The following is a 24421-nucleotide window of genomic DNA, read 5'->3' on the forward strand; positions in this document are numbered from 1 at the left end:
GGGGTGCCCTGGGATGCTCTGAGTAAGGTGTGCCCAAAGTTGGAGGGGAGCTGAAGCCTACGTGGTTATGTTAGGCCAGCAGGTCCCTGAGCTCACTGCACAGAGGATGCCCTGGCAGGACAGCTGAACTGAAGTGGAGGCATGTGGTGGGGGGCGGGGCACGGTGGTTGGGTCTCTGTATACAGAGGATACCTTGGCAGGATAGTGAAGCTGAAGTGATATAAATGGGTGTTCCAGGACTATCTGTAAAGAGATAGCTAGAGGTGAGATGGGGTACAGGCCAGGACATCCTGGGATGCTCTGCATTGGGGGTGCCTTCGCAGGACAGCCAAAGCTGAACTGGGTGTAAGCCAGGTGCACCAATGTTCTCAGTGTGGAGGGTCCTCCGGCCAGGCAACTGGAACTGCGTCTGGTACAGGCAGGTGTGTTCTGGGGTGCTTTGCACCCTGCCTGGTACAGGCGGTGTCCTGTGGGGTGGCTGAAACCAATGCAAGCTACTGGCCGGGGTTTCTAGGATGCTCTGTGCAGGGGGCACCCTGTCAGACAGCTGGGTCTGAGGCAGACATCAACTGAAAGCTTCTGGAGCACTTTGCACCTGGGGTGCCCTAATAAGCTGTTTGAAGACAAAGTGGTGTGGGCCTCTTGTGGTCTAGGGTGCTTTGCACCTGTGTCACCTTGGTGTGAAGGGTGGAGCTGTAGTGAACGCTAACCAGGTGTGTCCTGGTGTGCACTGTCCTTGGGCTGCCTTGGTGGGATGGCTGGTGCTTATGTGGGCTACGGGTCTAGGGCTCACTGAGGCGGCAGGTCAGCTAAGGTACCTGGACCATGCACTGGTCCATGCTTTCAAGGGGGAGCATAAACTATATCCACCAGACCCTCCCACCCAGAGAGTGATTCCAGCAGCTCCCCTAGTCATCTGGTGGAGTTCGAGTGCTGGCTCTTTTATATGCTAGATGCAATTTTAAACGTTATCTTTTTAAAGAAAAAAAGGGAAAAAGAGGGGAAAAAAAGAAATAGAATAGAAAGAAAAGGCAAAAACAAATATAAAAAAGCATTTTTTTTAATTTAATTTTTCCCCCCATGCCCAGGTGCAACTGGGGCTAGTGTGGGCTTGCAGTTCCAGGGTTTGCTGAGGTGTTGAGCCAGTCCCTCTGATCCAGGGAGTGTTCCTGCAGTTCCTTTGCCCTTTTACTTTATTTTTATTTTTATTTTAGAGAGAGACAGAGAGCAAGTACTAGTGTGTGGGGGGGAGGGAAGGGCACAGGGAGAGAGAGAGAGAGAATCTCAAGCAGACTCCCCACTGAGCACGGACTCCACATGGGGCTCCAGTCCAGGACCCTGAGATCATGACCTGAGCTGAAATCAAGAGCCGGCCGCTCAACTGACGGAGCCACCCAGGCACCCCTCCTTTTCCCTTTTAAGCCATAGCTTTTTTTCTATGTCCCAGCACAACTGGGGCTGGTGTGTGCTTGTGGTCCCAGGGCTTACTGAGGTGGCGAGTCAGTTATGGCAACCAGACTCTGCTCTCATCTGTGCTTTTAAGGTGGAGAGGGAATGTAAACCTGTCATTCTTCAGTCCCTATGACTTGGAAAGCATTCCCCCCAGCTCCTCCATGGGTTGGCAGAGTTCTAGAACTTTCTCTTTTATATGCTGGTTGCTCTTTTACACTGCCAGGTTTTTGTGGTTGTTTTTGTTTGTTTTGTTTTGTTTTTTTCTTCCTGTGCCCAAGGACAGAGGAATCAGTTCTTGGCCCCTCAGCATCATCCCTTCCACTGCAGTTTGCAACATCAGGGGTGAGGTTTCCCTTTGTTACCATGTCTCTATCTCTCTTGCTGTTCCCTACTGCTGTTCTCTTTTGTTGTGCAGAAGCTGTTCAGTTGACCCTCAGTTCTTCTCCAGGAGGAACTGTTCTATAAATAGGTTTAATTTGGTGTGTTCCTTGAAGGATGTGAGTTCAGGGTCTTCCTACATCACCATATTGGACTGGAACCACCCTCATTATGTTTGATTTTCAGGATTTTGTCATCAGTTTTTCATGGCATATATTTATGATCTGACTATGAAAAATTTCTACTATAGACTCACCATTATAAATATAAAAGTAAAATGAAGCAAAAATACTAGGCAAACACAAGGCTAAAGACAACTGGAGGGCCTATATTAGTATCAGTGGAAGACATTAGAATAAGGAGAATCACCAGGGATAAATGGGCTCATTTTGTAATAATAAAGGGATTAATTCACTAACAGGACATGAAAGTATACACATAAAAGAACTTTAAAACATATGAAACAAAAACTGATAGAATGGACAAACCCATTTCTCTATTCTTCTATAGTAATTATTGGAACAAGTAGAAGATCAGTAAGGATATAGATTTTATCAGCACTGTCAACAGCCTTTCCTTAGTTGACATTTTTAGAACACTCCACCCAACAACAGCGGAATATACATTCTTTTCAAGTTAGTGTGAAACACCGACCAACACAGACCATATTCTGGGCAGTAAAATAAGTTCAATAAATGTAAAAAGTTAAATTGTACTGTTCTTTGATCACAATAGAATTAAATTAGAAATCAGTAACAGAAAATACCTGAAAATCTCCAGAGTTGGAAATTTAGCAACTCGCTTCTAAATATTCCATTATGTCAATAAGTCATAAAGGAAAGAGAAAATACTGTGAACCAAATGAAATTGAAAACATATTAAAGTTTGTATGATACAGCGAATGCAGTGGTTGGAGGATAAGTTGTAGCTTTAAATGTATATTATAGAGAAAAATAAATTTTCCAAACCAATAACCTGACCTTCCACCTTAAGAAACTAGGGAAAGAGCAAATTAAGACCAAAATAAAGAGAGAACAGAAATCAATGGATTAAAAATAGCAAAGTTAATAGAGAAAAATTAATAAAAACTGATCTTTGAAAAAAGCAATAAATTCAATTGAACTCTAGAAAAACTGTTCAAGAAAAAAGGAGTATCCCTAAATTACCAATGTCAGAAATTAAAAATGGGACATTACTATATGTCCTCTGGACATTAAAAAGATAATACAGTCTTTTGACCAACTTTATGTCAATGTGTCTGAGAACATATATGAAATGTACAAATTCTTCAGAACATAAAAAATTGACTCAAGAAGAGATAGAAAATCTCAATAGTTCTATATCCATGAATGAAATTGATTTTGCAATGTAAAACCTTCCTGTTTAGAAAACTCCAGGCTCTCTGGTTAATTCTATTATGTACTTAAGGAATAAATAATATCAATAACCAATCCTACACTAATACTTCCAGAAAATGGAGGAGGAGGGAACCTTTCCCAACACATTTTATAAAGCCAGATTTTCCTGATACCAAAACCAGGCAAAGACATTAAAGAAAATAACATAGAGACTAATATTCTTCTGAATATAGAAGCAGAAATCTTTAACAAAATATTATTGAATTGAATCCAGGAGTATGTATTAAAAGGGTAATACATAACCTAGTGAAGTTTATCCCAGGAATGCAAGGTTGGTGTAATGTTTTAAAATTGATAAATGTAATTACCAAATTTACAGATTAAAGAGAGAAAAAAAAACACATGATCACTTCAGTAAATGCAGGAAAAGCATGTGACAAAATTCAACCAGTTTATTTGTATAGCAATCAGTCTTGGAAGCTAAAGACAGTGTCTCCTCTGGAGCAAGGACAAGTATGGTAACTGTCCTGTATAATAAGGGTAATGTTTCCATCAAGAGCAAAGGGGAGGCATAGGCATGCTTACTGCACTCATAAAAGATTTGGGCCCTAAGTTCAGAGTTCTCTCTGGTAATGCAACATGCTGTATGACCCTTTTCATGCTGCGTATAGGAATTGGGGCTTGGAGAATCAATGCAAAAGTGCTGGTGTTCTGGCTACTGCTATTGCTGTGAGTAACAAACTGTTCTTTATCCCTGACCCAGGACTCTCATGTCTTCCACTAGAATCCATGAAACTGTCAGACCAACACTAGCTTATAAGTTCAGTGAAATCTCAAGGCTGTTCACAGTTCTTGACAATATAAAACAAATACCTAATTGCAGTTTCTAATTAAAAAATTACTATAATTTCAAGGTAATTATAATCCTATGTAAAAGTGAATTTAAAATAATTTTGTGGAGGGGGCACCTGGGTGGCTCAGTCAGTTAAGCATCAGACTCTTGATTTCAGCTCAGGTCCCACATTGGGCTCCGCTCTTGGTGGGGAGTCTGCTTGAGATTCTATCTCTCCCTCTATCCCTCTTTGCACCACCCCCATCCCCCCAAGCACTCTCTCTCTCTCTCTAATTATTAATTAAAAAATAATTTTGTGGAGAAAAAAGTACTGGACAAAGGATTTTGAAACATTGATTTTAAAAATTTATTTACATATCTTGGATGGAAGCAATTGATACAGTTGACTTGGAATTCCTGGAAAAAAAAGAATTTTTTAATGTGGGAGTGCCAAGTATACTTCAGAAAACAAAAACAAAAACCCTGCTCCCTGCCAATGTTTTTGTGTGCATATACAATGTATAGAAGTAATATAAATAAATAAAATAACAACATGAGTTTTATCAAAAGAGTAAAATTCCTTTTTTTTTTTTTTAAAGTAGGCTCCATGCCCAGTGTGGAGCCCAATGTAGGGCTTGAACTCATGACCCTGAGGTCAAGACCTGAGCTGAGATCAAGGAACAGACACTTAACCAACTGAACCACTCAGGCGCCCCAAAAGAGCAAAGGTCCTAAATAATTCCAATAGATGATACATTGGATACAAATCTTACAAGAATAAATTATATTCATCTTAAAAGTTTCCTTCTTATTACTGTACTCTGGCTAGTGTCCAATAGGTGAAAAAAATCTTAAACACATCTCTACTAATCCACCGCAATATTACATACCTTTCAAATCAGGAGCCAAAGGCCTATTCCTAGGACCAGAGGTGTCTTCATAAGTATCACAGTTGTCAAAATGGAATTTCTCTCTTCTTGAAATATAACCCTTTTTTGATAGGTCACTCTGTGGACTACAGATTTTTTCACTTAGATTTAAATAATCTCTTTGAAGATTCCGCATCTCAAATTCTAAGGTATCCCTTTCATTTTCTATACTTCTTACATAGTTTTCTAAAAGTATTTTATCTTCTGCAAGTCTACTGATGCTGTTTTCAAATTTTATATTTTCTTTACTATGTTTTTTTAGTTCTTCTTTTAGAATCTGATTATCTGTTTTAATTTCCATTACCATTTTTGATAACATTTCACATTCACTGCCCATTTCTGACAAACTATTCTTATAAATACTTGCTTCTGATTTTGCATTTTTAATTTCTTTCAGGAAACTCTCCTCTGCAGTGGATTGGTATGTTTGAATATTCTCAATTTCTCTTTCCATCATTTGTCTAGCAGCAATGGATTCTTGTAATGTTGTTTCAAGGTTAAGTTTTTCACTTTTAACTGTTTCTATTATTTGAAGTAGTGTCTCTTGTTCAGTTTTTGCCAACCTTTCTTTCTCTTTTAGCTGCATTATCTCTAGTTGGTTTTCCTTCAGTTCATTTTCAAGTGAGCTTCTTTCCTTTAGAAGCTGGTTTGTTTTTTTCTCTAGCATTTCCTTTTCATCTTGTACCAATAGAATATTTGTTTTCATTGATTCCATTTCTATACTCATTCGATTATTTTCATTATTGACTATGGCCATATCATTTTGAGTTTTGTGTTCCTTACTTTTTAGTTGATCTAATGTTTCTATCATTTGTTGCTTCTCCAAAGAAAGTTGACTATTTTTTTCCTCTAGAGTTTTATTTTGTCCTACAAGAACATTATATTTACTAATTATTTTTTTCAATTCTTTAAGACATTCTTTACCATCTTCTTCTGTTTTAATCAACTTGGACTGAATAGCATTCTTTTCTTCAACCAAATTCTTAAGTTGCTTTTCATATGTTTCAATTTTCTGTATCAGAGACTGTGTAGTAAACACAAGAGGTTTTATTTTGGTCTTAAGGGTTAGATTTTTATTCTCCAGTTCTGTTACTTTTTTCTGTATCTGCATAGATTCTTTTAGGTAATTCTGTAAGTACTGAATTTTCGCAACACACTGCTCAGTAACAGAATTGACTTTGGATGTTTTCTCATTTTCAAACATTATTGGTCCTTGTTTTGATATTAGTGGTTGTGTTTCTTTGTCTTTCATTTCATATTTTGTTGGGTCAAAGAATGACAATGTATGTCTTGGAACTCTAGAATGGAATTTTAAATCTGTAGTATTCTTGCCAGTGATAGGAATTTCCTTACTGTTTTTCTCATTTCTCTTTCCCCTGTGCATTTCACTCTTGGATAACCTTTTACATTTCCTGCAAAAATTCACGTGGAATTTTGACACTGTTTCCCTGAATGGTAGTAATTTGTTTACTAATGCTTCTAATTCTGAAATTCTCTTTGATTTTATATCTTCATTTAAGTTACTTTCTATATTTTCTTCCTTAATAAAGTTAATTTTTTCCTTGTGACTGGGGGACAGGTCATATTTACCATTTCTTGGAACATTTGTATCAGTTTTTAAAGTTTGAAGTTCATTTGTAAGTGCCAGTTCTCTATCATGTGACTTTTGTAGTTCTTCCTTCATTTGTTTGATAGAACGGCAGATATCGTCTAAATTTTCACAAAATCCATGCTTGAGGAAAGGCTCGGTAATTTTGGATTTATCCAGAATTACTCTATCAGCTTGAGGCATCATATTTTGAGGTGCGTGAGGTAGAAAACTATAAAGGTTATTATAATTCTTCAACATGTCAGAATTTTCTGAAGGGTTCATAATTATGTTTGAAGCTGAATTATCTGTTGAAGTTCTCTGAGTTAATAGGTCCTTGAAATCTATCTGGGATGGAATATCCATACCTTGACAGAGACTGTTAACAATATCACTGCTGAATTTTTCTTCTGTTGAATGAATAGTGTTGGACTCCTCAAAATGATGAATTTTCTCCATAGAAAGGATTTCTTTTTGATTCTCTATAGGCTAGTGACAATAAAAAAGCACACTATAAATGTACTATCATTTGCCACATGACAAGCAAATCAAGAAAATATTTTGTGGAGGATTTATTTTTACAACCCAAATGAATATTTTATCCATTTCTACAGGCAAAGAGGCCTAATAAATATGACTCATTTTCTCCAGAAAAATCTAACAACAGTTATTTTGAGATCTGTAACTCTGGTCTTCACAATTTGCTTAGAAATTATACTTATTTCCCCAGAGGGTGACATACATGGGACAACTGTTCAATATCAGAAATAGAAATTTAGAATCCCTTAGGAGACCATTGTGGATAGATGGGGAAGATAGAAGCAATAGGTCAAATGCAATAGGAAGTTTAAGGGAAATGAATATTTCCACTTCCGGGCTGTTTGTCAACCTTAGCTTGCATTCCTATTTCAGATGATTCTAGGGCTGTGACTATTCTAGAAATGAGAGTTCTAATCAGTGTAGACAGAGTGACTCTGGTTCCAGCCTATTTCTAGAAAATTCACCTCAGGTCTTGGTCAATCCTAAAAGAAAAATTCCTAAGTGGATAGACAGGCTAAAAAAAAACTGCCTTATATTTCAATTTACTTGGGAATCTTTTAGGTATTCCTCTGACAGTCCATTTGACCCCTGAAGAAGGTTGAGAATGTAAAGGTGAAGATAAACTGGTTTTAGTAACATTTTTGAAGTGACTAAATACAGAAATGGTTTTGTACAGAATAACATACCAGAGCTTTTTCAATGCGTGTGCCAAATACTAGATTTTTTTCTGAGCTATATTGTGGGTTTTCTACTTCAATAATACTTTTGTTCAAGATTTCACTGATTTCAGACTGTACCTTTAAAAGATAAATTGATAATGTTAGAATTTGCTTTCAAGTTTGTAAACTTATGAATGTATAGGAATAATAGATACTATAATTCAAAGATACCTTTACATTTCCTGGACATAAAAATTCTTTTCCATCATGTAGAATATAAAATACATGTATTTAATTTATAATAATCTCTATCATTAAAGGACTTTTTAAAGAAAATTATGTCTTTATTATATGACTGTAAAATCAGGAAAACTTACTTTAGTAAAGCAATAAAATTTTATGAACTATATTCAAGTAATTTTGGATGTTTGATTTTTATATTGTTGAATAAAGCAGGGATTTTGATCTCTGTCATCAGAACTGAATCTATTCGATCACCCTCAGGAGGAGTTTGTCTTCTCTTGCCACTTCTCTGCACCTGCTTTTAGTATAAGAATATTAGGATGAAGTTTATATTGGGCTTCAGTGAGTATGTGTTGTGTTATGTACCACCAATATCCATACCCTATCCTTCTGTTAATAGTATCCCTTATTTGTTCTGGATAAAGTCCATGTGCCTTTGGTGATCCCACTTCCAGCTGCACGTGACTGAGAGCTAACCAGTCAGAACACTGCCTTCCTTTCAACAGTGATTTGTTCAAGGATTGCATATGAACCAATCTCAGGCAGTCAGAATCAGTCCAAGAACTTCAGTATAACTCTTAAGGAAGAAAAGAGCATGGTCTCTTCGCTGACTGGAATCTGGAAGGATAAAAGCCTAGCGCTTCTAGCAGCCCTTTTGCTACCACATGGAGTCTGAGGATCCAGTATAGTGGAAAGCAAAACCAAAATAAGGAGTGAGATGGGTTCCTGATGACCGAAGTCCTGATCATACGGATTAAGCCATCGCCAGGTGAACTGTCCCTAGGGTTTTCAGTTACCTGCACTAATAAGATACACTTTTTCCCTAGGTGGATTTGAGTTAGATTTCATCTCACTTATAATGAGAGTTCCCATTTGTAAACTATGTATAGATAGCACTTTAAACATACATTTAAAAAAAATCAGTGAGTACTATTTCTTTTTGGCTCATATGCAAATTCAACGATAATAGAATGTAGTTTCCCCCAAACAAATTTTGAGCCTGGAATATTTTTATTTTATTACATTCTGCATGAACTAATCAGTTGGCTGGTGCTCATTAGCTTAGAAATGTGGGGTGATATCTTAAGTTTGGATATTTCCCATATAGAGATTAAAAGAAACATACCATGCTAACATTCTGCAAAGTCTGTATTCGGAGAGCCTGAAATGATTCCAGTTGATGCTGAAGGGCCTATAATAAAATTAAACATGGTATGAAATTGAACCATTTTGAAATTGCTATTATTTCTTTTTATATATCTCCCCCAAAGTTGCCTGTTACCAGAAATGATCACATGAGGGTCAAAGGACTCACATTCTTAGTCATTCTTGCTAATTCTCCAGTGTATTTTCATGAAGATTTTTGTGGAAAATCCACGTGAATTTTGGAAGTATTTATTCTGAAAGAGATCAGCCTTTACACAGGTATTTGGAGGAAAAAAAAAGGAATTAAAATGAACTTACTTTCAGTGCTGATTGTGGTTGGATTTCATTTTCTGATTCTGATATGCAGCCATATTCTAAAAAGCAAAATTGAAAAACCATATGATCTAATTCTTAAGTTTTATTTTTAAACAACTGTAATAGAAAGTAGTCTCCTAACTTTCTTGGATAGTGAGACAGAGATAATGAGAATTTTGATGTTCACATTAGGAAGAACCCAATGCTAGTCACATAATAGGATCAAGAAATAATTTTCCTTTTTTTTTAAAAAAAAGATTTTATTTATTTGAGAGACAGAGAGAATGAGAGAGTGAAAAAGCATGAGAGGGGAGAGGGTCAGAGGGAGAAGCAGGCTCCCCGCTGAGCCGAGAGCCTGATGTAGGACTCGATCTCAGGACTCTGGGTTCATGACCTGAGCTGAAGGCAGTCGCTTAACCAACTGAGCCACCCAGGCGCCCAAGAAATAATTTTCACTTGGCTTAAATAATTTTCTCTTGAGATTGTGATAGTGGTTTTACTTTTATAATAAACCATTAACTTGTAATGCCAAACTTGGAACTCTCAAAAACTCAATTATCTTTGTTTCTGCAATATAAACTGCATTTAAAAAAACAAACAACTAATAATCCTGTTGTAGGAGACCTTTGACAAAGTACTGTGTAGGTCTCAGTGTCTATGAAATGGCCATGTGCTGTTTTTCCTCATCATGGAAAACAAATTGGACTTACAGAGCATAATTTTTGTAATGCTCCTAAGCAAAATACTATAAAAATCCATGTGTTCCTTCCTAGAAAACAGATTAAAGGTATGTAACAGGGGAGAGACTATAAACTGTTTGCAAATTTCCTGACATATATCCCTCTTTGTCCAAATAGGTTTTTTGCTTGCTTTGTAAATTTTTATTAAATAATTTAAAAAACACTCAGTGTCTCAAATGAAATGAGAGTTATGATGGAATGTTCCCCTAGGCTGACAATTTCTGCCCTAAGAGAAGTTTTTAAAAGAGGTCAGCACATCTCTCATTTGGAATGACAGTCTGCCAGATGTTATAGGAGCTGGTTGCAAAGTATAGGCACCCCCCCAACCCCCATTTGCCATCTGGCCCTTCAACACTGAGAGAGCAACTTTGGTTCAGAGCTTGGAGCTAATTTGGTCAACTGAAGAATCCCACCTTCATTGGAGGGCAGGGAGGGACAGTGAGTCTGTTTGGGTATTGCTCAGCTTTGCATCTTACTAGGAATAAAACAATAGTCTGCATTGTTCATCTCAGAGAGATTTTTAAAAAAAGTGAGATCTGGACGAAAGCAACAAGGTATCCCAAAGTTTTTCAGACTCTAAGACAACTTCTAAATGAACTTAAATTGCAAATTGAAACCAATAATATATTACCTAGACCCCCACCACCCAGAATTAACCATTATGAATTTTAGGTACTCTTTCAGTCAGCTCTCTATGCATATATGCAGAAAAAAAGAAATTATTTTAAAACAGTGGGATCATATTATACATGTTACTTTTGATAAGTAGTATTAAATTTGTGTTTCTTTTAACAGAATAAAGAAAATTGCAATTAGTTGAAATTATCACTATTGTTCAGAATTTTTCACTACGTGAAAGATTATTTCCTATAAGATCCCTTTAAGCTAATGGAAATATATCATGAGGACTAAGAGATTGGAATTTTTATGTTTTTTAATAATGTGTACTTCCATTGTATTCAGTGTTGAGTTAGTCCTTGCCAGGAAGGGGAGTAAATGATGAGAAAATTAGTATTATACTTGCTCTCACATTTACTTCCCACTTTTCATGATATTTGCTTATTACATTATTTTTACACTGTGATGTTTTACATTTTAAACACAAAGATAGGACATTACTATTATAAATATTTTCAGCTGTCAACTTTATTTTTACTGGATTTACTGTTCAGAATTCCATCTCCTTTCTGCATCTACAGCACCAGCTTCCCTTTCCCACACAGGTTTCTTTTGTCTCATTAGGAGGACTTGCAAGTTGAAGTTAAGTACAGTGTTTCTTTTGCTAAAACTGAGTACAAAGTATGGGTCAAAAGAAATTTAAAGACTTGGTAAAGGGATATAGCAAATACAAGATTTTAAAGAAAGAACATGAGGTTTACATACTGCTTCTACATATATTTCCCTCCCTCCATCTCTTCCTTCTTTTTTGACCATAGTATGATTGCAGTTACCATGATGCTTCTTTTCATATGGCTCAGTGCAACCTGAGCAACTCTGCTCAGAATTTGTTTTCTTTGACATACTGTAGATGTTTTCTCTTGACATTCTTCTTGGGAGTCCATTGGTCTTGTCCCTCTGAAATATGGTTTCAGGGCCAGGGTGTTTTACTATCCATTTTCTATAGCCTAAAAATTAGGTGAGGGGGTCTGGGGGAAAAGACATCATTTGGAGCCGTGTGAAGCCTCCATTGGAGGATGTGATCTCTGCCATTTTGTTGTTGTTCCCTGAGACTGGTTAGAAATCTAGAGGAGATATATCTTATGACCCTAGGGAGATAGTCTCTTGATTGGGATCATTCTCTTAATTCAGTATGGAGTCCCTGGAACTAGGACTGCCACATAAGATTGTAAAGGTTGTTCACTACACAAGTGCTCCTGGCCAAAAGACACATGTGGGCTGAGATGTGTCCCATGCTCCACTACGCTCAGCTAACTGGTACCCTATGTGGGTTTGCATATACCTAGAGTCAGATATACCTTTCTCTAATCCATGCAAAGGCACCCCATAAGCCAATGGCAACCCTACTGAGAACTTCTTTCCTCAGAGCAAAGTAAGCCCCTGTTGATCAGTGTCCAGGTTTACTTATCTATTCTCCTAGCTGCTCCTCTCTACCCACCTAAAGCGCAATCAGCAGAAAGGGAGACACAGGTATTTCCTCTTTTTGAATTCACATTTTGTATTAACAGTGGGAGGGTCATTAATGAGTATTTTCAGGATTTTGACTTGTTTTATTGCTTCTGAAAGTCAGAAGCCCGTCAGTAGTTTGTCTTGCCAGAATCTTCTGTCTTTATTTTTGGCCTCTATTTTCCAATTTTATGTCCTTCAGGTGCTGCTGGTGAAATTTTTTCTGGTTTTCTAATTTTTTTTTCTTTTGTTCATTTCATTTGGTACTGGAGGAGGGAGGTCTGGAGTCTTCCTTGGCTCTAAAATCTCTATCTGAAAGTCTAGAATAATTTTTAAAAGTTAATGATTTAGGGTTTTTTTGTTTGTTTCACATTTAGTGATTCATTCCTTCAACAACATCACTCATTCAAACATTGAGTGTCTGGTATGTGGTATGCCAAATTATAGGTACTAGAGACACAGCAATAAATAAGACAACCAAGGATCCTGTGGTACCTCTTGCGGTACCTACATTCTGGAGAATGAACAGAAAATAAGGAAACAAAGAAATAAACAAGATACTTTCAAATAGTGATAAATAACACAAAGAAGTTAGGCTAATGTGAGAGGGAGGATGGGGACAGCATTGGAGAGAGTGGTTGGCAGAAGCCTATCTGGCCTGGTCCGTGACCTGAATGTGGTGAGTTTTAGCTAGGTGTGCTCTGGACTGCGCATCTGACCTCCACTGGAACTGAGCCCTGCAAAACTCTCTGGCCAGGAAACATGGTGTGGGCAGGGGTTTGCACTGGTCTTCTGGGGGAGGGACCTGCCATGCTGGAACTGAGGGAAGCATGTTTGAGAAAGGCAGTTCCACTGGCTTCAGCCAAGATTACCATATGACAAGAAGAGGCCAGCCATGTGAACATCTGTAGGAAGAGATTTGGAGCAGAGGATATGACAGAGTCCTGAAGCATAACATGCTTATCTGTGTTTGCAGAACAGAAGGAAAATCAATATGGCTGTGGCTTAATGAGCAGATGGAAGCCCATTATGATTAGAGGTCAGAGGGGGAGACAGGGCTAGATTATATAGGACCTTGTGGGCCAACTTGAGTGGTTTGGCTTTTATTTTAAGTGAAATGGGCAGCTTTAGAGGGTTTCAAACATGAGAATGATTTGATCTGAAAAGAAACATTTATGGTCACTCTACTGCATGATAATGGGTTGTAAGGTGGCAATGGCAGGGCTACTATGGTAATCCAAGTGAGAGACAAAGGTATCTTGGACTAGAATGGCAGAGGGGAAGATGGAGAAATATAGGTGGATTTAGAAGAGGTTTTGAAGACAAAGCATGGTTAGGTGGTTAAATGCGGCCAGAAGAGATGAAGGAAGGATGACTCCTTTTTTTTTTTTTTTTTTTTGGGTGAGAGCAGATGGATGATGAAATCTGATGTTCTTTAATAAAATGGAAAAGAATGGAGTAGGAAGATGTTTCAGGGAAAACTTTTAGATATGTTAAAGTTTAGCAATCCTGTTAGTTGTCAAAATGGACATCAAAAGGCAGTGGGATATTCCCGTCTCTGGTTCAGGGGAATGGATATGAACACTATATTGGAAAATACAGATGTCACTGCTGGCCTAGACAAGGGCAGTTTCTGTGCAGTGACAGGCACAAAAACCCAAATGAAGTGGCTAGAGAGAATGGAAAATGAAGATTTGTGGGCATTGACTATAGGCAACTCTTTTGAGTTTTACTGTGGAAAGAAATAGGGTGCCTAGTGGAATAGGGTGCATGTTAGAAGAGATGTGAAGGTCAGGAAGAATTTTTTAACCATGAGAGATTCTAACATGCCTGCTTCCTGCTGGAATCATGTAGTAGGAAAGGAGAAGAGTAATTCTGGAGGATGCGGGAGGTTAATTGCAGAAGCCGAGTATCTGAGAATTCCAGGAAAGCTAGGATAAAGAGGAAATGAGCTTTGATTGAGCAGGGACAGTTCTTCCATTGAAACTGGGGACGGCAGGAACAGGAGCAGGAAGATGGTGGTGGAGTAGGAAGTACCTGGGCTCACTTTGTCCCATGAATACAACTAGATAACTATCGAATTATCCTAATGCCCCAGGAATCAACCTGAAGACTGACAGAAAAGACTCCACAACTAAAGCAAGAAAACAGGCCATATCAAAGAAAATAGGAAGTGTGGAAATATGGTTTAGGGGAGAGACAGATCATAGCTGCTATGCAGGGGAAGGAGTCATGGTTGCAGAGAAGGGAGGGAGAGAGAGAGGAGCACACAGGGGAATGCACAAGGAGAACATTTCTCCAAAGCCATTGGCTTAGAAAATGAGCGGGGCTGAATTCATTGAGTTTTTGCAGTCAGTGGGGCTTAAATCCTGGAGTTTTAAACATCAGCAGCCTTGGCTGGGTTAGAGCCCAGACAGCACTGTGCTGCTCCTAGAGAGAAAGCAGGCAAACAACAAGGGGGCAGACAGTGTGGAAACAGCCATCTGAAGAGCACCTGGGGCACACAGTGAGGAGATTATCTGCTCTTCTCAGAGCATGTCCCTGAGAGGCAGCATTCACAGAGACAACTCTGAAGGAACAAAGGGGCTGGCCAGTGCCATTCCCTCCTCTGCCCCTCAGCATAAACACAGAGCCACCTGTGGGAAGCAGTGCAGCACAGACGCTGGCTGCCTAACTTTCTTTCTTTCTTTCTTTTTTAAAATTTTTTTATTGTTATGTTAATCACCATACATTACATCATTAGTTTTTGATGTAGTGTTCCATGATTCATTGTTTGTGCATAACACCCACTGCTCCACGCAGAATTGGCTGCCTAACTTTCTTACACCAAGCCCTACCGCCCTGTGCTGCAGTGGAACTGCCCTTCTCAAACATGCTTGCCTCAGTCCCAGCATGGCAGGTCCCTCCCCCAGAAGAACAGCGCAAGCCCCTGCCCACACCATGTCTCCTGACCAGAAAGTTTTGTAGAGCCCCCAGTTCCAGTGGAGGTGGTGACAGGTCTCATTTCACAAGCAGTCCAGAACACATCTAGCTCAAACTCACCACATTCAGGCCAGGGACCAAACACTGCCCACAGCATGCAAGGAAAGACTGTGCAGATGACTGGCCTGAAGGATAGAGCAGCCAGAACACAACAGCAGAGTGCACGCAGCACACACCAGAGACACTCTCTGAAGTGCCAGGCCTTAGGCACTACATGACCTCTTCTTCATGAGGCTATTACTTTCAGGAGCAGAAGACATAACTGGTTTTTCTAATACAGAAAGAAGGCAGATACTTAGATAAAATGTGAAGACAGAGGAATTTATCCCAAATGAAAGAACAAGATAAGGCCAAAGCCAGTGGTCTAAGCAAAACAGATACAAGTAACATGCCTGATGGAGAATTTAAAGCAATGATCATAAGGATACTCACTGGGCTTGAGAGCAGAATAGAAGACATCAGTGAGACCCTTACCACAGAGATAGAAGAGTCTCACTGATGATCAGAAATGAAGGGTGCAACAAATGAAACTAGAAACACCCTTGCTGCAATGAACAGCAGGCTGGAAGAAGCAGAGGAATGAATTAATGACCCAGAACAGAGTAATGAAAAGTAATCAAGTTGAACAAAGGAGAAAAAAATTGTGCAAAATGAGACTAGATTTAAGGAACTCAGTGACTCCATCAAAGATAATAATATTCATATTATCGGAGTCCCAGAAGAAGAAGAGAGAGAAAAGGGGACAGAAAATTTATTTGAAATAATAGCTGAAAATTTGCCTAATCTGGGGAAGGAAACAACATCCAGATCCAGAAGGCACAGAGAACTCCCATCAAAATCAACAAAAGCAGGCCAACACAAAGACATATTGTAATTAAATTTGCAACATATAGTGATAAAGAAAACCAGTCATTAGGCATCTGCCTTCAGCTCAGGTCATGATCCCATGGTCCTGGGATCGGGCCCCGCATCAGGCTCCCTGCTCGGCGGGAAGTCTGCTTCTCCCTCTCCCAACTCCCCCTGCTTGTGTTCCCTCTCTCGCTGTCTCTCTTGCTGTCAAATAAATAAATAAAATCTTAAAAAAAAAAGAAAAAATCTTAAAAGCAGCAAGACAAAAGTAGTCCTTAACACCTATTCTTCTCAAACTATTCCAAAAAATAGAAAAGGAAAATTCCAAATTCATTCTATGAGGCCAGCATTACTCTGATACCAAAACCAGATAAAGACAGCACTGAAAAGAGAACTACGGGCCAATATCCCTGATGAACACACACACAAAAATTCTCAAATATTAGCAAACCAAATCCAACAATACATTAAACAAATCATTCACCAAGATCCAGTGGAATTTCTTCTTGGATTACAAAGGCGGTTCAATATTCTCAAATCAGTCAACATGGTACATCACATTCATAAAAAAAAGGTTAAGAACCATATGATCATTTCAGTAGATGGAGAGAGAGCACCTGACAAAGTACATCATACATTCACGGTAAAAACCATCAACAAAATAGGTTTAGAGGGAACATACCTCAACATAATAAAGTCCATATATGAAAAACCCACAGCCAATATCAACCTAAATGGGGAAAAACTGAGAGCTTTTCCTCTATGGTCAGGAGCAAGACAAGGATGTCCACCCGAACCACTTTTATTCAACATAGTATTGGAAGTCCTAGCTACAGCAATCAGACAACAAAAAGAAATCAAGGGCATCCAGATGGGCAAGGAAGAAATGAAACTTTCACTATTTGCAGATGACGTGATACTCTATATAGAAAACCTGAACAAATCCACCAAAAAACTGCTAGAACTGATAAACCAATTCAGTAAAGCTGAAGAATACAAAATCAATGCACAGAAATCTGTTGCATTTCTATACATCAATAATGAAGCAGCAGAAAGAGAAATTCAGGAATCAATCCCATTTACAATTGTACCCCAAACAATGAGATACCTAGGAATAAATTGAACCAAAGTGGTGAAAGACCTGTACTCTAAAAACTATAAACACCGATGAAAGAGACTGAAGGTGACACAAAGGAATGGAAAGACATTCCGTGCTCATGGATTGGAAGAACAAATATAGTTATATGTTTGGGTAGTTATACTACCCAAAGCAATCTCCACATTTAATGCAATCCCTATCAAAATACCAACAGCATTTTTCACAGAGTTAGAACAAGCAATCCTAAAATTTGTATGGAACCACAAAGGACCCTGAATAGCCAAGCAATCCTGAAAAAGAAAAGCAAAGCTGGAGGCATCACAATTCCAGACTTCAAGTTATATTACAAAGCTGTAGTGATCAAGACAGTATGGTCCTGGCACAAAAATAGACACATAGATCAATGGAACAGAATAGAAAACTGAGAAATAAACCCACAATTATATGGTCAATTAATCTTCAATAAACCAAGAAAGAATGTCCAATGGGAAAAGGACAGTCTCTTCAACAAATGGTGTTGGGAAAACTGGACAGCTACATGCAAATGAATGAAACTGGGCCACTTTCTTATACTATAAAAAATAAAATTCAAAATGGATTAAAGGCCTAAATGTGAGATCTGAAACCATAAAAATCCTAGAAGAGAACACAGGCAGTAACTTTTTTGACATTGGCCATAGCAAATTCTTTCTAGGTATGTCTCCTGAGCCCAGGGAAACAAAAGCAAAAATAAACTATTAGGACTACATCAAAATAAAAAGCTTCTGTACAGCAAAGGAAACCATCAACAAAATTGAAAGGCAACCTACAGAATGGGAGAAGATATTTGCAAATGACATATCTGAAAAGGACTAGTATCCAAAATATAAATTTTTTAAAGCTTATAAAACTCAACACCCCAAAAATAAGTAATCTAATTTAAAAATGGTCAGTTAACACGAATAGACATTTTTCCAAAGAAGACATACTGATGGCCAATAGACACACGAAAAGATGCTCAACATCACTTATCATCAGGGAAATGCAAGTCAAAACTACAATGAGACGTCACCTCATACCTGTCAGAATGGCTACAATCAACAACACAAGAAACACCAGGCGTTGGTGAGAATGTGGAGAAAGGGGAATCTTCTTGCAGTTATTGGGAATGCAAACTGGTGCAGCCACTGTGGAAAACGGTATGGAAGTTCCTCAAAAGTTTAAAAATAGAACTACCGGGCGCCTGGGTGGCTCAGTTGGTTAAGCGACTGCCTTCGGCTCAGGTCATGATCCTGGAGTCCCGGGATCGAGTCCCGCATCGGGCTCCCTGCTCAGCAAGGAGCCTGCTTCTCCCTCTGACCCTCCCCCCTCTCATGTACTCTCTCTCTCTCATTCTCGCTCTCTCAAATAAATAAATAAATCTTTAAAAAAAAAATAGAACTACCCCACAATCCAGGAATTGCACTACTAGGTATTTACCCAAAGAATAAAAAAATACTAAATTCAAAGGAATACATGCACTCTGATGTTTATAGTAGCATTATCTACAGTAGCTGAATTATGGAAATAGCCCAGGTGGTTCATCTATTGATAAATAGATAAAGAAGAAGTGGTACACATATACAATGGAATACTACTCAGCTATAAAAAAGAATGAAATCTTGCCATTTGCAATAACATGGCTGGAGCTAGAGAGTATTATGCTAAGTGAAATAAGTCAGAGAAAGACAAATACCATATGATTTCACTCATATGTGGAATTTAAGAAACAAAACAAAGGAACAAAGAGGAAAAAAAAGAGGCAAACCAAGAAACAGATTCTCTAGAGAACAAACTGATGGTGACCAGAGGGGATGGGGGTGGGGGATGGGTGAAATAGGTGATGGGGATTAAGGAGTGCACTTGTGTGACCAGCACCAGGTGTTGTATGGAAGTGTTGAATCACTATATTGTACGCCTGAAGTGAATATTACATTGTATGGTAACTAAATGGAATTTAAATAAAAACTTGACAAACAAGAAATGGGGGACAGCAGATAATATGGGTACACAAGCAGGTAGGTCAGCAAATTTTAAGTTTGAGGGTCAGGGAGTTTGGGTCTGATTGCTTCTTTTTTTTTTTCATATAGTGTGAGAATATGTTAATGAGTTTAGAGGTAGTGGTGGAAAAGTTTTGGAGATTGAGGAAACAAGAAGAGTGAAATAGTTAACTTGGAGAAGTTTTGAAAAAGCATTTGCTGGGGAAATAAAGTGTTCCGAGGAGCACTGAGATCCATGTTATGACTCAGAAGTGAATGGCTTTCTCCTGCAATGTTCAGAGGATTCAGTGAAGATATAGAATAGGCAGAGAGTTGGATTTATTGGTTTTTAATGGCTTTTAAAATAACTTTTTGTTTTTTTATGAGTTTTGGAGACATTGGCTACTACTTATTCCCAAAGGAAAGCTAATCTTAAAATTCAGCAATACTTAATCAACCACATAGAATTATGTGATTCTAGAATTGGAAGGGAAATTACCAAATAGGCACAGGAAGGGGAACACAATCAAAGGTCATCATTTATTCTTTGCTAAACAAGCACTATTGAGAGGTATGTAGACGAAGTGGAAGATAGGGTCCCAGTCCTGAAGAAGCTGATACTCTACTGGGAATGCAAGAAATAGTATTCATATTACGTTCAATTAAATTCTCTAGCTGTCTCATATTTAAATGTGAGGAGTGAAAAACAAGATAGTTATCAGTGGGATGGCTTTTGAAGTAATTAAAGATATGGGGAATTTATTCTGAAATCTGCAGAGGATTATGCCATTAGTCAACGTACAGGCAAACCTTGTTTTATTGTGCTTCACAAATATTGTGGTTTTTTTTTACAGATTGAAGGTCTGTGGCAACCTTGTGCCGAGCAAATCTGTTGGTTCCATTTTCCCAACAGCATCTGCTTACTTTGTGTCTCTGTGTCACATTTTGGTAATTCTCACAGGATTTCAAAATTTTTCGCTATTATATTTGTTATGGTGATCTGTAATCAGTGACTATAACTTGCTGAAAGCTTAGATGATGGTTAACATTTTTTAGCAAAAAAGTATTTTTTAATTAGGGTGTGTATGTTTTTTATAAGTAGACATAATGCTATTGCATGCTTAGTAGACTACAGTAATATAAACAAATTTTAATATGCACTGGGAAACCAAAAAATTCATCTGACTCACTTTATTGTGACATTCTCTGTATTGCAATGGTCTGGAACCAAACCCACAATATCTCTGAGAAATGCCTGTATTAAGTGCATACCTGTAGCTAACAGACAAAGGAGAACAAATGAATTTTTTAAAATGTAACATCGTAATGATTCCATATAGGATGTTAGAAGATACTCTGTAGGGCGCCTGGGTGGCTCAGTTGGTTAAGTGACTGCCTTCTGCTCAGGTCACGATCTTGGAGTCCGGGGATCGAGTCACACATCAGGCTCCCTGCTCAGCGGGGAGTCTGCTTCTCCCTCTGACCCTCCCCCTCTCGTGCTCTCTCTCTCTCAAATAAATAAATAAAATCCTAAAAAAAAGAAGATACTCTGTAGTCAAAGCTTTGTCATTCTCAGGTTCAAGTGTTTTGCTATGACAATACAAATTCATTCTTAGAAGGAACTGTTTTACAAAGCCTAATGAGGTGTGACACTGTCTGCATGGGGCTTTGTCATGGAAGCTAGAGTCAGGCTGTCTGTGCTTGAATCCTGGCTTTGCCATACACTTGCTATGACTGATAACACAAGTAGTTATCTAGTTTGTAGGTAAAGCCCTTTGCAGAATGCATGGCACAAACTAAATGCTCAAGAAATATTTATTGTAATCACTACTGCAGAGACAAGGGTATTATCAATATGATGACAAGTCAATAAATTTCAAATTTCCAGTTGCAATGGAGGGGAGGGATGGCTGCTCGAAACTCTTTAATGTTTCCCATTTTGTGCAGAATAACCCCCCAGATCCTTAGATGGAGCTACAGTGCCCCCTTCCCCAATTTCCTTTCTGATCTTACCCTTCCCCTTACTCATTCTGGTCCAGTCACACCAACTGTTCCTCAAACGTGCCAGGTATTCTCCTACCTCAGGGCACCGTAGCTGTTCTCTCTGCCTGAATGCTCTTTCCCTAGAAATCTGCACTGATTACTCCTTTACCTCCTTCAGGTCTCTGCTCAGATGTGATCTGCCCCATAAGGTCTCCTCTACCACCCTATTTAAAATCAAATTGCACACTCCCCATCCACCTCTGACACTCCGTATACTCCCCCACTCCCTCTGTGCCTTACTTTTCTCCATGGGATGTATTACACACAATCTCCTTTGTTCCTTCCAGTAGAAGGTAAGCTTCATGTGAGCAGGTATTTTGCATATTTTGTTCGCTGTTGGATCCCCAGCACCTAGGACAGTACTTGCTCAAAAATATTTGTTAGATGAATGAATGGATGGATGAATGAATGAAGACTTGGATAGAACAGGGGTGCTAAAAACAGCACACTGGATGTCTCGAAGTCTCAAAGTATCCTTCACATCTCCTTTCCAATCAATCAAGGGTTACATAGGCTAACCACTTTTTTAAAATTAAAGAGACCTCAGGGCGCCTGGGTGGCTCAGATGGTTAAGCGTCTGCCTTCGGCTCAGGTCATGATCCCAGGGTCCTGGGATCGAGTCCTGCATCGGGCTCCCTGCTCTGTGGTGAGCCTGCTTCTCCCTCTGCCTCTGCCTCTCTCTCTCTCTTTCTCTCTCTGACTGACTCTCGTGAATAAATAAATAAAACATTAAAAAAATAAAATTAAATTAAAGAGACCTCAGAAATACTATAGGGTTTCTTGTAACTCAGCATTATTTATGCAAATGAGGTTACTATTCTGTTTGTTAGTACTCAGGGAATGGATCACATGGTGGCAATGAAGTGTAGATAGGAGAACAGAAAAAGGAGGAGGGAACAAAGTCATACCTCCTAATTTTGCCATCCAAGGCAGTACCCCAGCTCAAATCTATGCTACTAAAAACCTGCCCTTGCTAGGCCCTGCACTTGTAACCCGTCTGCGTTAGCAAGATAGACTGTGGCTCTTAAATAAGTGTATGTGCTCTTTCCCATGTAACCTCATTTTCTGTCATGCTGGCATCTTTCCCCAGAGCCCTAAATCTTACTCATGTTAGAGAACACATGATTTGCCAAATTAAAGTACCTCAATTTCTTCTCACCTTAAATGCTTTCTTTGAGGTCAATATTGAGCTGACACAACCTCTAAACTCTCTGTGAAGACTCTTACTCTCTGTTCAGGTTTCCTGTTGCACAAGGATGCCTGCATATCCTCAGGGATGGTGGGGCACAGGTGAGTGGGGCATTGGCCAGTCAGGGCATTGTCCTGCTGGCCTCCTTGGAGATGCTGCTTATACTGATGGTCCCTGGGCATCCAGTTGTCTTTGGTCTACTGAGACGTGGTTGCTCTAGCTCTTCTTGCAGGGCCCTTGACAAGGCACGAGTGAAGGTCCTGGATTTAGAGAGGTGCAGAAATCCTGTGCTGATCTCAGGTCACTTCTCTCAGTGCCTCCGTGTCTGGATTCCCCATATGTCACATGTGGGTTTTGGGCAACTGGGGGCCTAACTTGGTGCATCACTCTAGATACTGCCTTCTACCCAGAGTGCTCTGTTCCTTCCCTGCAATGTCACACTGACCACCAGGCTCTTCCAAGAGGTGGGTAACCTCCTTGGGCTTCTCTCAAGGAAGTGAGAGTCCAACTTCAGTATTCTCAGGATGATATCCCTAACTGGGTATTTAGACACATCTTGTTCATGATTTATGTGGAACTTGGAATTGGAGCACTTTGTTTATTTCAAATATCCTCCCTATACAATATCCTATAGTCCACAAATACTGTAAAAAGTAATTTCTTTTGGAAAAAGTATGTATCTTTTTAACATCTGCCCCCAAATATTATCTGGTATTCAGAGAAGCAGTATCGTATAGCATGGTGGTTAAGGTCTGGACTCTGGAGCCACCCTGCTGAATACTGGCTTTTTCATTTGCCACCTATGTGACCTTGGGGAGTTAATCACTCTGTGCCTCAGTTTCCTCATAAAATGTGGGTGATGGTAGTACCTACTTCATAGGGTTGTGGTGAAGATTAAATGAATTGATACACTTAAGTATTTGGAACAACATCTGGCACAAAGTAAGTGTGCTGTGTTAGCTATTTTTAGTACCATAATAATAGTTACCCGAAGTGCCTATGCACCGGAAGTGCACCTGTCGGGCCGGTGGATTTAGGCAAGGAACCCCTTGTCTATAGTAAGAGGGAGAAACACCACTGCCGTGGAGATTTTACCTGTTTCACTCCCACCACTTTCCTTTACCCCGTCAGAGGAATTTAGGATCTTGGACGCTGAAAGGAGAACGCAGTCCACTTCGTCCTCTTCCTCCTGGCGCTTCTCTGTAACAGAACCGTAGGGCGGGCTTTTAGCTTGGTTGGGAGAAGGGAGGCGAAGCGTGCGACTCGGGCCACGGGCGCCGGAAGCGGCCACGGGAGGGCGCGCTGGGACCACGCAGCGCGGCGGGACCCGGTGCCCCGGAGGCTGGAAGCAAAGGCAGGGCGTGGGGATGGACGCGGTGTTTTTCTCCCCGGGGAGAGCAGGGGTGTGCGGCTAGTCGGGAAGGTCGGCACTCCAGAAGGGACCCGCCTTGGGGGTGAAAGGGTCGGGGTGCCGGGGTGGGCGGGGACGGCGCCCTCTCCTAGCCGTCCGCTTTCCAGGGCTCTCCCTCAAGAGACCGCTCCCCAGGCCGGCTCTCTCACCCGGGCTCATTCCTGCTGCTCAAGGTCTCCTCCCAACTGCCTTCCCCCACGCATTTCGCCCAGTAGCTTCGCGCAGGGGCAGCCCGTTGCCTGGTAACGGGGAGGCCGGCCGCCTCGAGCAGCGGCGGGGCACGCGCCTGGGTCCGGGTGTCGGGAGGCGGGGGTGCGCGCTGAGGTCCTGGGTCCGGGGGCCGCGACGCTCGTCCCGCCAGCGCCGTGCCTGGGACAGCTGCGGTTTGCGGTGCCCTCCCAAACCAGGGGCCCGTCTCCCTGGGGGCATTTTTCTCCTGCCGTCTTCGCTCACCAGAACTTGATCTTGATCGTACGTAGTCGGACACTTAAGACAGCACCTGTTGGACCAGAGCTGTGCGGACAAAGGGCAATGCTTGGAGACAGGC

At 40.0% G+C, this 24421-nt stretch overlaps 1 protein-coding gene across 5 annotated transcripts in view; it reads right to left on the minus strand.

The window, feature by feature from the left end:
* LOC112834512 (ufm1-specific protease 2) overlaps positions 1 to 24125 on the minus strand; it is a 70206-nt gene extending 46081 nt beyond the window's left edge. The window contains exons 1-7 of one of the 5 annotated variants that reach the window (XM_025886302.2): positions 24024 to 24125; positions 23559 to 23663; positions 9444 to 9499; positions 9106 to 9171; positions 7764 to 7874; positions 4911 to 7026; positions 4364 to 4437 (exon numbers count right to left, since the gene is read on the minus strand). In XM_025886302.2, the coding sequence (XP_025742087.2) occupies positions 4388 to 4437; positions 4911 to 7026; positions 7764 to 7874; positions 9106 to 9171; positions 9444 to 9499; positions 23559 to 23663; positions 24024 to 24033 (2514 nt within the window). In that variant the 5' untranslated portion in view covers positions 24034 to 24125 and the 3' untranslated portion in view covers positions 4364 to 4387. Of the gene's footprint in view, positions 1 to 4363; positions 4438 to 4910; positions 7027 to 7763; positions 7875 to 9105; positions 9172 to 9294; positions 9380 to 9443; positions 9500 to 22433; positions 22724 to 23558; positions 23664 to 24023 lie in introns of those variants that run through there. The other 4 variants (XM_073902311.1, XM_073902309.1, XM_073902310.1 and 1 more) reach the window with 4 other exon arrangements.
* Between the last annotated feature and the right edge of the window lie 296 nt (positions 24126 to 24421).

The sequence above is a fragment of the Callorhinus ursinus genome, unplaced genomic scaffold, assembly GCF_003265705.2.
Source record: "Callorhinus ursinus isolate GAN/ISIS: 27379988/994484 unplaced genomic scaffold, GSC_fseal_2.0 scaffold17, whole genome shotgun sequence".
In the NCBI taxonomy this organism is placed as follows: Eukaryota; Metazoa; Chordata; class Mammalia; order Carnivora; family Otariidae; genus Callorhinus; species Callorhinus ursinus.